Below are 16,787 nucleotides of genomic sequence, written 5' to 3'. Positions count from 1 at the left end.
AGTTTAAAGCTCTGTCAATGAGCCCTGCTAAATCCTGACCTAGAATACTTTTTCCACTTTGAAACAGGTGAACCCCGTTGCTGCCAGCAGGCCTGGTGCCATGTAAACTGACCCATGATGAAAAAAAAAAGAAATTTACCCATTGACACCAGGCCAAGAGCCATGTATTCATCTGTATCATCTTCCAATTACATGCCCCATCATTCCCTGCAACTGGCAGGATAGAAGAAAACACTACTTCTGCTCCTGATCCCTCAGCCACTTGCCCCAAGGCCCTGAGGTCTCCCAATTATCCTCGGACTTCTTGTCATTTGGACTTCGTCATTCTCCGCTTGGAAGACAACCAGAGTGCCATACCAGACAAGGGAGTTTTCTAGTAACATCCCTGACCTGGGCCCCAGGGAGGCAACAGGCCTCCCTATGGGTTGGGTCTGGTTGGCATATCGGGCCCTTCATTCCTGTCAGAGTGGAGTCACTGATGACAACCACCTTTCTTTTCTTCCCAGCAGAGCTGGTCATGGTTCATGGGGTTGACTGACTCTCCCCAGGGGACTCTTCCAACCTGGACGGGCTTTCATCCACATCATCATTTTCCTGGCCTTCAGGTTCCAGAGCTGCATGCTTATTGTGTAGGGGTACCTGGGAAGGTGAAGTAGGTTGGGAGGTGATCCACCTGCTGCCCTGAGCAGGGACTTCTTTCCATTCCTCCCCGTCACTTAGGACCCCTCCGTCTGCCTGGTGGCAAATAGATAGGGGAGCCTCTGGTTCTTGTGATGTGTCCATCTGGGGCATCTGTCCATCTGTCTCAGTGATGGTAGAGAGTGGCTCCACCAGTCTGTATCCCTGTCATTGAAAATGATATCTTTCTCAAACAAAAAAAAAAACAAAAAAACCCCAAAAAAGCAAAACTGCAGATGGCCTGCATTACTACCTGAGTTTTTAAGGGAAAAAAAAATACTGAATAGGTGTATCTTTACATGACCATGACATGCTATCAGAATTTAATCAGAACGCTTACCAGAGGAGCAATTCCAATATTAAAGGAATTTCCATCCCAATTTCTCATTGTATTGAAAGTGACTACAGTAGGTGGATTCTAGAGAATACTTCATTAATACTGTTTTTCTTCCTAGAAATATAAGAATATGCATCTTAAAGATAATATTTATAGGTAAAGCGTTTCTAGGTTTGTATATCAGTCATATACAAGCAGATGGTCAGTCTTTAACAACAGAATACTTTGTATCTAGTTTGTAGTCAAGTCTAATTCAGACATTCCTTTTATGTTATAACTGATGTTTGGAAGATACTCAAAATAATCTTGTCAATTTTTGAAGATCCTAAAGCTTGATGTAGCTCTCTGTTGTTTCAATTGACATCTTGGGACAGATTGTCTGGTGAAACACTATTAAAAAGCAAATATCAGACATCATAGTCTTTTAATATTATGGTTAAGTAAACATTTTTTCTTTAAAAAGCTGATTTTTCGACTTCAAATTCGTACATTTCTTTGAAATATATCCTAAGATGAAATCTTCTCATCTTTTTCCTAATGTGCTTAGTAGCTTAGATTTTACTGGGGATTGAAACTCTATGGTACCATGTATCCCTCTGATAATGTTCTGCACATTGGGACTCTTACTATATGTTTGGGATTGATTGGTATTACACAGTACAACTGGCTGTGCAGAAGCTAACTCAGTATTGAATTATTTTCTATGGCATTATCCCTATGTAGAATGGAAAGGATTTCCCTGAGTTGGTCTGTTCAGCATGTCCATATGTAGAACTGGCTCTGGACTGGGTGTAGGCTGCTTTGTCTAAAACTTTATCTGTGCTCAAAGCCTATTTTCCCCTACGTTCACATCTGAATCCAACATAGTTTCTTTAACTAGTTCCCACGCTGCCTACAAAGATTCTAGTAATTCCTTTTTAACAAGTACCTCCATTTTTATGTAATTTCCCTTTTTGAAATTAAGCACAACAGTAGTGGATGGGTTTTTTTTATTGCTCCTTAAAGAACATTAAATCCAGATTTATGATAATTATTTTACACAGTAGCTCTTTGATAGAAATATTCAGTATCACAATCAACTCAAGAATACTATATCCTGGCGTTTCGTCCAGATTTAGAGTGGGCCTTCTTTCTGGGGGCTCAGAATAGCCAAAGATTTAGTTCATAATATCAATTCTGCCATCATTCTCGTATTGGACTTTAACATTTAGTAAGGGCATAGGCATAGAACACATTAGCTCCATACTGAAGGGTTGCAAGAACACCTGCTGTCATAAGAACAGTTTTTAACTCAGGTTGGAAGCAGATTAAGAAATAACAGCAATTCATCAGACATTGTTTATTGATTTGAATTTCACTAAGGGCTCCCACAGAAATTTGCTTTTGAAGTTCAGAAAACACCTGGCTTGGATATCAAAATTACCCCATCATGAAAGATTTCAGGAAAGTGGAATTGGAACTTAATACCATGCAGAACTTACACATAACCTTACAAAGAATTCATAGTCTATTCATTTTCCCAAATCTTTTATAAATTAACATATATTTGCTTCCTATGTTTAAAGAAAGCTCTTCTCATCTCCCTCTTTAATAGTTTAATGAGGTTAAGATGTTAGAGAGGGAAAATGCATGGGCAGCTCTGAATGGACTTACATGTCAAACTTTTGTACACCAAAAGTTTATTTACATTTTCACTGAAACAGCTTTGACAAGAACTGATGAAGTACGACCTATGCTTGTGACATTAGCCTCTGTAAAATACATAAAGGCTGGTTATTGTCTGATATACCTCATCTACGCATGTGGCTTTACTATATAGTTAATATTTTACTATACTATATATGCATATGTGTGTGTACATTAGAATGGTAGTGTAATCATAAAAGGCGATCTGTTTCAGGAACTGCTACTCAGAAATATTTTTCTTATTACCTCTAAGATTACGTCATCTGTCTGACCACCAGCACCTTTATTTGCAGTCATACTTCAGATTTCTTTAGTATATGGTCCATTCATCAGGTTTTTTGCAATATTTTCTGGAAGGAATCACACAGCTCCCTGCCTTCAGTCTGTTTGGGTAGTATTGTGCAAACATTTTGATTAATACAACTGCATTTTCTTCTCTTGTGATTTTCCAAACTAAATACTGTTGCCTAAAACTTACGTGTGCTCAAAGCCTCGTTTTCTCAACCTTCAAATCAGATGCAACAGAGTTCCTTTACAAACTAGGTGGCAACAAAAATCCCATGATGGGATGGGACTCCTTGCTGGCAAACAGCTGACCAAGGCAAAACTCCTATGCAGATCATTTAATAAAATCCAATGTGTCTTGCTCCCAGTCCAAGGGAGCCAAATATATCTGTAAGAAGTAACTTGCACAGTTAAGTGGGCTGCCTGTATTTTTTGATTTAATTTACAACTCTTGCAATCTACCACCTTCCCATATTGTCTCCCAGACTGCGGAATGAACAGTACCAACTTATATCAATACAGTTAGAATAAAGTAACGGTAGAATTTAACATTTAGAATTATTCTTAAGCCACATAAAACAATGTTGTGCAAAGTGCGGTTAACCGTAATAACTGAATATTCAGCAGGGGGAAACCCTCAACTCATTCTTCCACAGTGCCGTGCTGGTTCTCCTTCCGTGCTTGGGAGAGCATTGTGTGAGAGATTTTGCTAATTAAAATCCAGGCCCTGACTCTGTCACTGTTTTCACCCTCAGAATACAGCCAGGGACCATCTGTTGAACAGTTATTTGCAGGCCAGCGTGCAGTACAATCTTCTCATTCAAGTCAAGCCTAAATAAATAACTGCAATTGTTGTATTTCTTAGTTACATTGTATTAATGTTGTCTGACCTGCAAATTGCTTGAGAGCATTGCTAATTATTTTTCTGATTTCAGTCGGGTTATTTTACCTTGCAGGATTTTAAGCTTTTAATCTGAATTTCAAAATATGCTTTAAAACCAACACCTTTGTATCTTTGGAAGGATGTCTTTATGATATAGCAGGAGCAAACATACATCCACAGAGGGCCTTTTTATTTCCTGTTTAAACTGTCAGAGAACAATGGATGTACAGGCAGATTGTAAATAGACTAATATTTTTACAGTAAATGCAACTCACATTTGTACAGCACCATGTCCACCTTAAGATTAGCAGTTAAGTGCTAAGGCAATTCCTTTCTTGAACTAATGTAGATGGACTAATATTTATACAGCAAATGTAACTCCTGTTCGTACGGCATCACCTATACCTGAAGATTAGCACCTGAGGGCTAAAGCAGTTCCTTTCTGGAAGCAGGAATGCAAGAACTGCTGGTTCTGAATTCACAGTAAGAGACATTTCCTGGGATTCCATGGGCAGGATTAGAGTTGTTTGTTGGGGAAATCCTTGTAAAGTGGCAGATTTAACTGAAACAACCCTTGCCTTCCCAGCCACTCATGTCTACATTGCTACCGGTGCCCACTCTGCTGCTGCTCGAGTTTCACTACTTCCAGGCCAAAGCTTTGCAGCAAAGCCCCGGGGGAGCGCTCCGCTTTGGCGGTGTCTTTGGCTTGCCCTGTCACAGAAAAATGAGACAGTCATTTCGAGCCCCCTCCCCAACTCTTCTTGAGAGGCGTAACAGCCTCCGCCCCGCCGCTGTGCGGTACCGGGAGGAGGTGGGAGCTCCTGGGCTGCGGGCGCCAGCGGAGCAATGCCGGCAGCAGGAGCAGGCAAACGGTCTCTCGCTGCTGCGTTCGTCCTCAGTGCCACACGCGTCGGCCAGCTCTGCAACCCGGAGGAGCATCACGCACACGAGCCGCTGCCTCTCTAACGCCGCCCGGGTGTAACGCCGCGGGCCCCAGGCGGGCTGCGCCGGCGGGGCGGGGCGGGGCGGGGCCGCGGCGGGGGCGGGGCCGCGGCGGGGGCGGGGCCGCGGCGGGGGCAGCAGGGGCGGGCTGCCGCTGCGGAAGTGGCCACCTCCCGCCCCACCGCCCACCCTGGTGCGCGTCACGGCGCAGCGCACGCGCGTGGCCGGGCTCCCGCCCGCTCCCCGCCCCCTCCCCTTCTCCGCCCGCCGGGCCGCGGCTCCTCCCTGCACCACCTTTGGCCGAGCCGCGGGCGGGGGCGCGCACACGGCACCGCTCCCCGGCGGCAGCATCGCGGCAAGCATCCGCGGGAAAGGCGCGTCCGCTTCTCCCCTCCCTCCGCTGCCCCCGCGGCCATGGAGCTGCCCGAGAGCCAGTGCAAGAAAGTCAAGCTGAGCAACAGGGTGCCGAGCTGGGTGAGCGGGCGGGCGGCGGGGCGCCTGTGGGCGGGTGGGCATGCGGGGGAGCGGAGCGGGGCGGGGCGGCGGGCGGCCGAGGGAAGGAAGAAGCGGCCGGCGCCGCGGTGATGTGGCAGCGGGCGGCCACGGGGGCTGGGACGGGGCTCCCCGCACCGCTCCCTGCCGCGCGCCGGGGACGCCCCGAGCCGGGACCGTTAACGGAACGGTCGCGCGAGCTCCCCGAGGGGAACGCCGCCACGGAGCCTGGCGGGGGCGGCCCTGGGGAGCGGGGGGTGCGCCCCGGGCCGGCGGGCTGGGTCTCCGCCGCTGTCCGCGGGCAGGCGGGGGCTGGCGGTGGGGAAGGGCGGGGAGCCCCTCCGGAGGGGACCGGCGGTCGGGGGGTTCATCCCTGCCCCTTCCGCCGTGAGCCCGCAGCCTCCAGCGTTCTGGAGGAAGGAAGAGTTACGAATGCGATGTACAATGTGGCCTTTCATAAACCTGGGCTGGCCAGAGACTGAGGTTCTTTGTGTGGCGGGTGTTATGTGGAAAACTGGCGAGACTGAGCTTGGAAAAAATCTAGCCAAAGCCTTCATTCTTGTTCATAAAGATGGGGGAAGGTATTTTACAGCAAAGACCAAAATGCAGCTATTTAGAAGATACACTGCAGGCCATTGAGAACATTTCATAATTTTGATGATGCAAGATGAGTGGGGAAAAAAAAAGGTATGATTTCTTTCAAGCAATGCTAAGCTGAAGGAGATGAGAGATAAGATCCAGAAAACATTTGATATGCAAGTAATAGTGTAGAACAGTCTTTGAAGTCTAGCTGTGAGTAGTACAGGCCACAACTTTTCTATTTAAATGACAGATCTATTACAGAAGAAGAAAAGAGGCTTAAAGTTGCCTGAAAACCAGGGAAGATGGTATTGTACTCAAAAGCATTCAGTAGATGTGCCTGTCCAAGTCTCTTCCACTGTGTACAAGTTCAGACTTGTTTATGTAAGAGTAATTGGTAAATTACATTCAATTTCCATGAGGAAAAGACAAAATCAGATGTTAGGAAGGTGGGAAATAGATCATGTTGGGCTGGGGGTAACAAAGTGTATTTAAAAATTACTTTTATCATTTGTCAGAAGCCAAGCCAAGATGAATTTGTCCTAACCAGGGAAATAACTTTTTTTTTTTAATAAGTTAACTGACATTAACTGTTTGCTGAGTTCAGCTGAGGTTAGCAACCCCCTCAGTGTTATGTGGCAAGCAGAGGAAGTCTTCTGCTTCTCTCTTTTTCTTCGGAAGACCTCAGCTGAAATGGTCTTTATAACACAATAAGCTTCACCAGGAAAAAGAGTGCTGCTGATTCACATGCTCCACAGACAAATGTTCTGGCACTTCTGACTCTGCATCTGTTTAGCTGAGAGCAAAGTCAAAGCAACCTATTATGCCCCAATGGAATTGGCAGCCCCTGGGAGAGTAGGTAGAGCCTTGTCTTCAAAACTTTCCCTGGGAATCCAATGCTATTCAAAATACACCTCTGTCTGTGGAAACCCCCTCATCAAGCCCACCTCTTGACCATAGCAAACGCTAGGTTACAGAGCAGCAGACAACATAGCCACAAGTACTGTTATTACGCTAGCTTCATAGGAAGACTTTTGGAATACTTTCTTCAGTGTAGCTCAAATTCCTACCATGGCCGTGCTGTTGCATCGTTTTGCAGGTGACTCCTAATAAGATCTTGCTCCAGCTCTTGTTTCAGAGAGCATATTCAACACAGGCATTTCTGGCTTTGTTTTTGTCCATTCCCTCTGATGCCAGCTAACGACTCTGCTCCAGCACTGGTGAATAAGCTGTCTCTGCTTTTGCTCATGCTGTTACTGCAGCGGGTGGCGAGTGAAGATATACTTGTAGTATGGTTAATCACAGAGTTGCTTGTATCCACGGTGCTGTAGAAGATTCTGGCTGCTTTCTGCTGCTGTGATTTTTGAAACTGTGTCAGCATTAGAACGTTTGGCAAAGATGAACTAGTTTGTGTAAGTGGCAGGAGAGCATGCATTTGGCAGAGTGGGTGGTGCTACGTGCAGAGGTGTTTAGGTGTCTTACTGTATCAGTATCACTTTTGCAAACTGCATTCCAGAGGTCAGTGGTGAGGATAACAGTAAGAATTTTTGTTGCAAGTGGGAGAAAATGTAATGCTGTAGGCTATGGCAGAATATGGTTTGGTGAGTTGTTAGGTTTTAGATCACTGTAAAACACCTTATTGTTCAGATATCACTTCTGGACTTGTCCTTCTTTCCCCAGCATGGCTGTCCAAATCAAAGCACAACTTTCACACCAGAATTTGAGAAAGTAGCTATTGGAAGTCATGCCAATGCAGATCTTTTGGTGAATGGTTCCTGAAACTTTATCCAAATACTTGAACAAACAGACTCTCAGGTGAAGTGCCCTTGTTTTAGCATCTGTGGTAGTCAAGATTTTTAGGTTGGAGCTGTGGTAGTCAAGATTTTTAGGTTGGAGCTATGTCTGTTCTCCTTGCTTGTGTTTGTATATAGATGAAGAAAACTGGCAACGTTCAGTCTGCTTGAGCTGCTGTTTGGTTATTAGGGAGAGCAGTTTGGAGGGGGAAAAGGAAACCTATTATTTGGTTGAGTTATGAGTGCTGTAAAGATATATTGTTATTGGGGTGTCCCTGGCTTACAGGAGGCACGTGGTGGGCAAGTTAGCAGATTGCCTAGAAAATATCGGAGATAACTGGGAAATGGTAAAGGCATTAAAGATAAGACTACATTTTAGAGGTGATGCAGGGTATGTTGCTATTGTTAGCTTGTGGAAGTTGTTAGCCTGGGAAATCAACAATCTTATCTTAGAGCAGAAGAATATGGAATTAGTCACAGCTTCCTGAGTATATATGGTTTGTGTAGAAACTGTGCCTGTTCTTTATACAGTTCTTTCCTGATGCTTCCAACCTCAAAGCTGTATCAGGTTGGTGCTGTAGCTTGGGGAGTCTCTGCTTGCCATTGAAAGCTTTACTTCCTACCCCAGAGCTCTTGCTTTGTGAAAAGTTAAAATTTGATGTAAAGTGACTATAGAAGCACAATGTTTCATTGTTGCTCCAAAGTAATGAAGGATAAATTAAGTTAATGTCAGTGCAGTGCTCTGTTAACTATGAAACCATTAAGCAATAATCTTTTCTTTCTGCTGCCTTTTGATCTTGGTGTTGTAACTTGGGTTTGCTCTTCATCTGGATGTGCAATCTGAGCTCTTACATCAAAGGTGTTTGGCACTGATGGTCGGATTTGGGTTTAGCAAAAAAATAGTTGCAACTGGGCAAAACATCAAGAATAAAATAAGAAAAAAATGGGTCAACTCTATCTTGGCAAATGTTTATGTAGAGAAATTGACAAGAGTATTTCCTTTTTGTTCCCATACTTCTCAGAGGTCTGTATTTATTTCCGTGGTCAACTATCTGCAAAGCTAAAAGGTTACCTTTTTGCCAAAAAAAGCGTGCTGCAGAGGCATCCTTCCTTGCTCTCTTTATCATTACAGCTCTTCAGTGCACAGCTGTAAAAGACTTGTTATTTTAATACTCCATGTTTTATTTTTTTTATTTTCAGTACAAAGTTATTAGCACTTCAGATTTCATGTGAGAAACAAACTAGCATAGTGGGGGAGAAGAAAGGAAGGATATATGGGTCTTCTCAGCTGACATTACTGTTAAAATGAAACAGTGGACTGAAGCATTGTTTCTATTTAACATGGTGAGTAGTAGGGAAAATATTAAAATGCAGTATTTGTATAAGTAGTGTGGAAGAACTTAATGTGTAACACAGCGTGGAAGAAATATTTTTGTGGACAAGTAGGAAATTTCAAATGGTTGTAAAAAAAAAGCAGATACATAGACCTTTGAGATGAATGCCCTTTTTTTGTCAGCCCCTTCACAAAAATCTAGGTGCCCTTTCAGTAGTGACTATTATAGTGATTGTAATTAGGCTAAGAAGTTTAAAATAGCTTTTTTTAAAGAGTACTTGCTCATCACATTGAGTTTTTCTGTTACTAATTTTAATGTTTCATTGATGATATGGATCTCAAAAATGAGTGATACTTTGATGTAGTGTAAAAGGAAATGGTTGGTCTTTATTTCTTCTGTCATTTTGGATGGCCATTTAATTTCATCAGCTGATAGTCATCAAATTTTATGTACAGGAGTTTGAAGACTTGCTGAATAATTTAAGAGCACAAGTGTGAGCCACTGATTTCTGCTCCTGAGTATTTTTCTGTGCCACATCAATATTTGTAGTGAATGTATGTCAGAGATAGTAATTAAAAACTTAACCTATTGAGGATCTGGTGTTCAGCCTTTGTTGCTCAGTGGTGGTAGTGAATCATCTAGTAGCAAAGTGGACATGATTAGGAAACGTTACTAGTTTTCTCGGTTTGTTTTTTTTTCCGCAAGAGAGAATCACTTGCTAAATTACTACATCTTTAGAACGTATCTATAAAAAGCTGTTTTCTATTGGAAGATAAGAAAGATTTTGGTGTTACTTTGCCCAGGAATAGTACGGAGCTGTCTTGTTTGTGTGCATGTGCACATGAACAAAAGGTGGGGCTGCTGGGGATGGGTGTGTTTTTGAATGCATGGAGACTGTTTGGGCAGTTTAACCTTTAGTCTTAGATGCCTGTGTCTGAAGTACAGTTGTGTTATTGTCCTATCGCTGAGCTTGCTGGCTGCGCTGTTGCACTTGTGTGCCTTGTACTCTAGCTATGTTGGCCTTGTTGCTGTGGTTCATCATCTCTGCTAATTTGTTAATTGATACTTTTTTTGTTTTTTCTTTTTTAAGGTTGTGTCTTTTTCATCATTTTAAGAATCCTGCTTGCCTCAGGATTACATGTGTTTTGTGAGCTTAGTGCAATACCCTGATCAGTTTCATTGCTGCTTTACTAGTTCTGGAAAACAAAGAAAACTGATGCAATTTACTGAATATGGACTGGAAGAAGTCTTGGAGGAGACCAATGTATATTGATCTCCGAAGTATTTGAGTCTGATAAGAGACTCGTTGCCAGGAGTCAGAAGCAAAGCATTTGTGTTTTTATGTTTTAATGTAAAAGACCTTACTGAGACAGTGGCATGGGAGCTGTTCTTTGAGACTGTCTTCTGTTTATCCAGTGTCTGGTACAATACAGTACAACTGGAATTAATGAGAAAGGATGTTGCTGTTAAAGTACTGGTCTCAATTAAAAGAAAGATACGCTATGGGTAATGAACATACACAGCAATTCAAACTAAGTACTGAAATTTTTTTTGTTGTTAATTCCACCATTTCTGCATTTGCTCACTGAGAGCTCTTTTTATGTCGTGTATAGTTGTTTCTACTATAAGAAAAATGCCTGATTTTTTTGACTTCTGGTTTTAGTTAGCTGTATTGCAATGACTTCATGTGCAGAACAACTTTGTTTTAGGACATAAATTATTTGAAGGTAAAATGATTAGCAAGTATAACTTCATTTTATGTGTTTTAACCTGTTTGCAGGTGGTGGTTTCTAATGAGTTGGTATTCAGTCTTCATCTAATTTTAGATGCTGGACTGTAACCACTGATTTACGGAGTTGTTTTATTTAAAAACTTGAACATCTGTTCCCACCTTGAGTTTCTGTTTGTATTAACTATGAGTCCAGCTGTGTATAGAAGCAGGGACATACAATCACAGAAAGTCATAACTTCCAATTAAGTTATAGATAACTTTTGAAATCTATTTCTCTAGAAGAATGGTGTAGTAGCAGTTCTTGAAGCCACAATTAGTTGTCATTTTTCTGTTAACCCTACTTTGTGCTGTTTCTCTGTAAAACTACAAACAGCTCGCTGCCAGTACTCCATAGGTTTATATCCTGCCTTTTTCTTTTTTATTAAATAAGTTCTTTCCAGCTAGCACTGATACAGTGATGAAGATAGTGTAAGTATCTTGCAGTATGTTTGTAAGCAAGAGAAGTCAAAAAAGCATTACATATACCACTAATCCTTCCCACTGCCCCCTTTTTTATTTTGTTTAAAGCCTTCTTGTCTGTTTGATTGTTCGTACTTGGTCTGGTTATCTAAGGTCTTGATCTTTTATAATCAAAGTTCATATAACTAGAAACCATTAAAGCTTAAGGGAATGCTGAGGCTGATCTTCCTGTGGGTTCCCTCAGCTTGTGAAATGTGTTTGACAGCAGTGTAATTTTAAGATACTTGTACAGCAGCTTATGATGAATAAATAGCTGTAATAAAGTCTGTAATCTTTGTTTTAATTTTGGGTTTTTTATTTTTTAATTTTAAATTTATTTTAAAATTTAATGTTAAAATTTTTTAATTTTGTTAAAAGCTTTGTTTTAATTAAAATTATATTGGAAAAATCCCATCTTTTCCAGTAAATTCTTTAGTAAGTTGCTTAGAAATAGTACTTTCTTTAAATGCTCAGAATATATGATAACTGTCTCAATTCTGGAGACTTAGTATGTCGCAGATAAAGGCAGAGTGATTTGGAGGTGTGTCTGCTGAAGTGAAAGTTGGACTAGATGTGCAATGAAAAGGCCTCTTCAGAGTTATAAATGAGCCAGTGGTTGACTGTTTTATGATGGAAACCTTTAGCTCAGAGTGAGAGAGAATTCATTTGATTTTCTTAATTTAAATGACGTAATTACAAGTCAAGTCTAGCAGTTCATCTCTATTTTTATAGTTGATTTTTCTTAAAGGACTCGTATTTGAAAGTAGTAGTTGACTAATCTGGCAATCCCAAGTTTCACAGAAGGAGCAGAAGGGATGCTATTTGCTATGGGTGGCTTTTCTAATTTCCATTGTATCCTTTGAGCTATGCTGCAGCTGATGGATTGGGTATTGATTTTACTTCCACTGGTGTGTCTCCAAGTCTTTCTTTGTGCCTGTGAATAAGTTTTAGTATGCTTTGCCAGCTCACCCTTTCAGAAGTTAAAAACCTAATCAACTTTTTTTACAGGGAATGCAAAGGGCAACCAATGTTACCTACCAAGCTCATCATGTCAGCAGGAATAAGAGAGGCCAAGTGGTAGGAACAAGAAGTGGTTTTCGTGGATGCACAGTCTGGTTAACAGGTACAGTCACAGCTTTCTGAGGATGCTTTTGTTGTAGTTACTTTTCTGAAAAGGCACTTCGCAGCTGATTTTTTTTCATGCAAAGTTGAATGTGTGTGGAATCTATGCAATTTTATTATGATTTTTAGCAAGAAATTGCTTTGGGATGGATAGTAACCTGAGAACGTATTTTGTTCAGTGCTCTGGGAGCATTGTTTTTTGGCACTGTGCACAGCTTAATTCCAGTTGAGTTTTGGAGTGTATGGCATGGGGTTTTTTTTTTGGTGTTTTAATCAGTTCTGGCTGTTCTTGCTGTCCTTTTTAGCTATTAACAAATGAAACCTAACTTTTTTTTTTTAAGTCTGTATTTCTGAATCCTTTGTATAAAGGTCTCTTCTCTTTGGAATGTACTTGTCTCCTTGGGTTAAACATTTCAACATAAACCTATGCCTTTGGACACCAATTGCATGTTGAGGCAGTGCATACAGGGAGTTATTTTTGAGATCAGCTCTGTGTTTTTTTCACTGAATTGTTTTGATTGTAAAAAGAGGGGGTAAGTAAATTCTGGAAGACAGCTTTGTTTCATAACTGTGAGGAGATTTTTGCTCTGTCTTTCAATGTTCCTGGAAGCTTTAATGTATTTCCTTTGAAGGTTTTTTTCTTTTTCTGGTTAAAACTTAAAATAAAAGATAAATATCACAAAATGTGTTGTTAGTTTGTAAACAGTTTAGAGCACTGTTGTGTTGTGGTACAAAGGATCTTCAAAGAGTATTAGAGAAATTTACTACCCAAAGTAAAATTTGTTTCCATTAGTGTTAATGAACATGCATAAAAGTTAAAGCAGTAGTTGAGAACAAATTGCTGAGAGCCATTCCAGACTGGTTTGAAACAATAGCTTGTTGTCATGTATTTCTTTGGTAAAAGAATGGAGCCCTTTCTCTCCCTATTTTTGTCATGTAGCTCCAGCCTGTCTTTCAAGGCTCAAATGATCTGGTAGGCTGTCTTTCTGTTTCTGATAACTTGTTAATATCCTTTTGCAAAAGGTCATGATAAAAATGTGTTTTCAGTTAGCTACATGGCAACATTTTCCAGTCATCGTTCTTTTTAAACAAATGTAATCCTAATGCCCAGTTTCCTTTTTTTCAGGAGGAAGAAGGGTGGTGGTAGAATACAGAAAAGTAGGAAGGCAGTAAAGTATTAATAGGTTATTGAAGATGTTAGAGCGCTTATGGTAGGGAGTGAGATGGACTATAGGTATTGAACTAAGCAATACTACCCATTCTAGAACTATGCAAACATGTCTCTTCAAAACTCTGCTAGGTTTTAGAGTAAAAGCTGAAATGGTATAATTCCTTCAAGATTCTCTCATCTCATCAGCAGTCATGGGGTGGGAGTGTACAGAAAGTTTTCAGGTGTCACTTTTCATTTTTAAGCTAAGATTTATTTGAGAGCTAAATACTAATGAATGTCTTGTGCTGTCAAGTGAGAGAGTCCTAGTAAAAAAACCAGAGTAATGTATCAAAAAAATGGAAAAGCATTACTTTTGTGTGTAAAATAATATGCCATTTTGGAAGTGTAAATTACTGTAAAGACTTTGTCAGGTCAAAAGATGTTTTTAATTTTCATTATTATATAACCTTAACTTTTGCATTTAATCACATGTTAAAGACCAAATGATGTGTGAAAAACTAGCGTTTGGGTGAATAGCAAGCTAGATGTGGGGACAGTAACTGCAAGTCAAAGACTGCATCAATGAGAAGTAAATGATGAAGTTGCTGAAATCTTAATTTGGACTACGGTGCTTATTTTCTAAGATGGGGGTGTACTTAATTGCTGCCAAAAGACAACTGTTCTGTTTCCAGCCTTGCTTTCCTTCTCTTGCCTTGCACAGCTGTAGTGCTTGCCTAGTCCAACCTTGAGCTGATTCAACTTGATAAATCAGTGAACTTAATACAGCCTCCTTCCACACACAAAAGGGAAAAAGAGAAAAAGAAAAAACTTGGGAAAAAAAATTAGCAAACTGAATTGGCTAACAGGCACAAGAGGCAGTGGAATAATAGAGGTAGGATGGAGTGGAGTGGAGACAAGGGAGGGCAAGAGAGCGGGACCTCCCCTTTTGGAAACTGGTTCTGGCCTAAGTTGTAATACTCAGCTTCATCTTGTGTAACTGTTGCTCTTGTCAAAGTAGACAGGTGAACATTGACACAAAAACCTGGAGTTGTCCAAGAAAATGATATTTTTTATAGATTATGATAGGTCATTATTCACAACTCTGCAATTTTTTGAGTATGAGCCAAACCATACTAAAATCTGTGAGATTGGTGAGGGTATTGGCTTAAGTTCTTATATAGGACTTGTCCTGGGATACACATATTCTTACGTTTTCAGTAGGCTGCTCTGCATCTTCTGGATATTGAGTGAAGGTGGAACCAGTGCAGTGACACCTCTTCTTTAAATTACCCCAAAGTATCAAGGTTCCCTTTGCACTTTCTGTTTTCCTAGAAATGGTTGTTAACATGATTGTCATCCTTTGCTGTAAAGGTCTTAGAATTAAAACTAGACCGCTGTTCTGTGTGATTTTTTTTTTTTTCCTCCTTCTTTCTCTGAAAGCTATAAGAAGTCTTAACCACCACTGATAAAGATCACAATATTTTTATTCAACCACTAGTGCTATTTTTTTTAGACTACCATTACCTTGTATTTTTTTTTCCTTACTCCAGGAATTGATGTCATCTTATGAAGATTTGAGTTCGTATTCCATGTAGGAATTGATTGATCCCTAAGCTGAAGCATGTGTTCCAAATAAACTCCTGAAATCTAGTCTGGAAAATTATTTAAAAACATTTCCAACTTAAAGCAAACAGTACGCTTTTTAGCGCCAGCAAAAACTCTCAATTGTTTAAAGGTTTGTTGCTGAAGATTCTGAACTAGATCAAAGTTTAATGTCTTTGCTTGGTGCTAACACACTCCAGTTAGTGGAGCATCACTGCTGCGTGTGAGCCTTGAGTGAGTTTTGTTGTGTCTGTTGGGTCTAATTCAGTGCTGTTATTCTGCAAGGAGTAAGTACAGAGTGTGGTTTGATCTGATCCTATTTCTTTTGTTGACTGAAATTCACTTCAGTGTGAGATCTTCCTCTTCTGATGTAAATATAACATCTTGACTCTGTGTTTGGTTTCTGAATTGAGTTTGCTCAGGTCATAACAACTGCCACCAGCAATGCTGGGAAATGTGCGCCAGCTCTGTAAGTGGCAGCAGGTCTCAAGGCTAAACTTTTTATTTGCTTCTAGTTGCACACTTAACTTTGTGCCTTACTCTCCTTATACCTATTGTCCGTGTAGAAGGCGCTTGGCTTATATTGCAGGTAAGCACCTCTGAGAGGCATTGCTGCTGATGCCTGTCACTTGATTTTTCATACTAGCAGTGGTACATGTGATACAATTTTCCCTAACTTGTTTCTATGCTTATATTGATATTATTATTGAATATTCTAGGTCTGTCTGGTGCTGGGAAGACTACAGTGAGCATGGCACTGGAGGAGTATTTAGTATGCCATGGCATTCCATGCTACACATTGGATGGTGACAATATTCGCCAAGGCCTTAATAAGAATCTGGGTTTCACACCAGAAGACAGAGAAGAAAATGTTCGTCGTATTGCTGAGGTTGCTAAACTGTTTGCAGATGCTGGTTTGGTGTGCATTACTAGTTTCATCTCTCCTTATACTCAGGTAAATGTGAAAACCCTCTAGGTAAAGTGTAGAGAATATACAAAATGCAAAATGTCACCAATTTTAGTTAAAGGAATCCCTTGCTAAACTTGCTTGCCTGTTTTTTTTTATGACGTTTTTCCTTTCTAGAGACGATTACTCAAATTTCAGAAACATTAATCTTAAATATAAAAAGTTTATATTAGTCCTATAATTAGAACTGTCCTTCAGTCTATTAGGCAGAATTATTAATCTAATATTGGGAATAAACCCAAATGATACTCCAAGAGTCTTAGAATATCTTGTTTGATCTATGTAGTTTCCAGTACTTCAATTAATATGAAGACCAGATATAGATCTGAAGACTCAGTTAAATTGTTTTTAAAACTTTTCCATTAGTGAATGAATGATGTGAGCTGTATTTTCCCCAGTGGGTTAGGAGAAAAACGTTGAATAGGCTGTAGTTCTTTTTACTTTATTTCATGCTATGTATACAACATAACTGAAAACTAACCTAAATCCATGTTCACATTGTTTTGTGAATACTCTTCATCTGTGTATGAGAACATAGATGACTCTCATCTATGACAGAAAGGATGTGTGAACACTAAGTATCTTGAAGAATGACCCAGACCTTTCACAGCATGAGAAGGTGTTATTTCTTCAGTTATAGTGGTACAGATAGTTCTTCTGATAATCATTTGGAGAACTCAAGATCCTGCAGTAAAACAGAAATCTTT

The 16,787-nt window shown here is 40.5% G+C and overlaps 1 protein-coding gene across 3 annotated transcripts in view; it reads left to right on the top strand.

Moving 5' to 3' along the window:
- The first annotated feature begins 5,064 nt into the window (after window positions 1–5,064).
- The window catches only part of PAPSS1 (3'-phosphoadenosine 5'-phosphosulfate synthase 1), a 47,958-nt gene continuing 36,235 nt past the window's right edge, over window positions 5,065–16,787 (top strand). For 2 of the 3 annotated variants that reach the window (XM_056336869.1, XM_056336886.1), the window contains exons 1-3: window positions 5,065–5,285; window positions 12,248–12,362; window positions 15,833–16,068. In XM_056336869.1, the coding sequence (XP_056192844.1) occupies window positions 5,226–5,285; window positions 12,248–12,362; window positions 15,833–16,068 (411 nt within the window). In that variant the 5' untranslated portion in view covers window positions 5,065–5,225. Of the gene's footprint in view, window positions 5,286–8,965; window positions 9,020–12,247; window positions 12,363–15,832; window positions 16,069–16,787 lie in introns of those variants that run through there. The other variant, XM_056336877.1, reaches the window with a different exon arrangement.

The sequence above is a fragment of the Falco biarmicus genome, chromosome 1 (assembly GCF_023638135.1).
Source record: "Falco biarmicus isolate bFalBia1 chromosome 1, bFalBia1.pri, whole genome shotgun sequence".
NCBI classification, from domain to species: domain Eukaryota; kingdom Metazoa; phylum Chordata; class Aves; order Falconiformes; family Falconidae; genus Falco; species Falco biarmicus.
The sequence above is the reverse complement of the archived record's forward strand: the minus strand, read 5'-3'. Positions and strand labels throughout refer to the sequence as shown.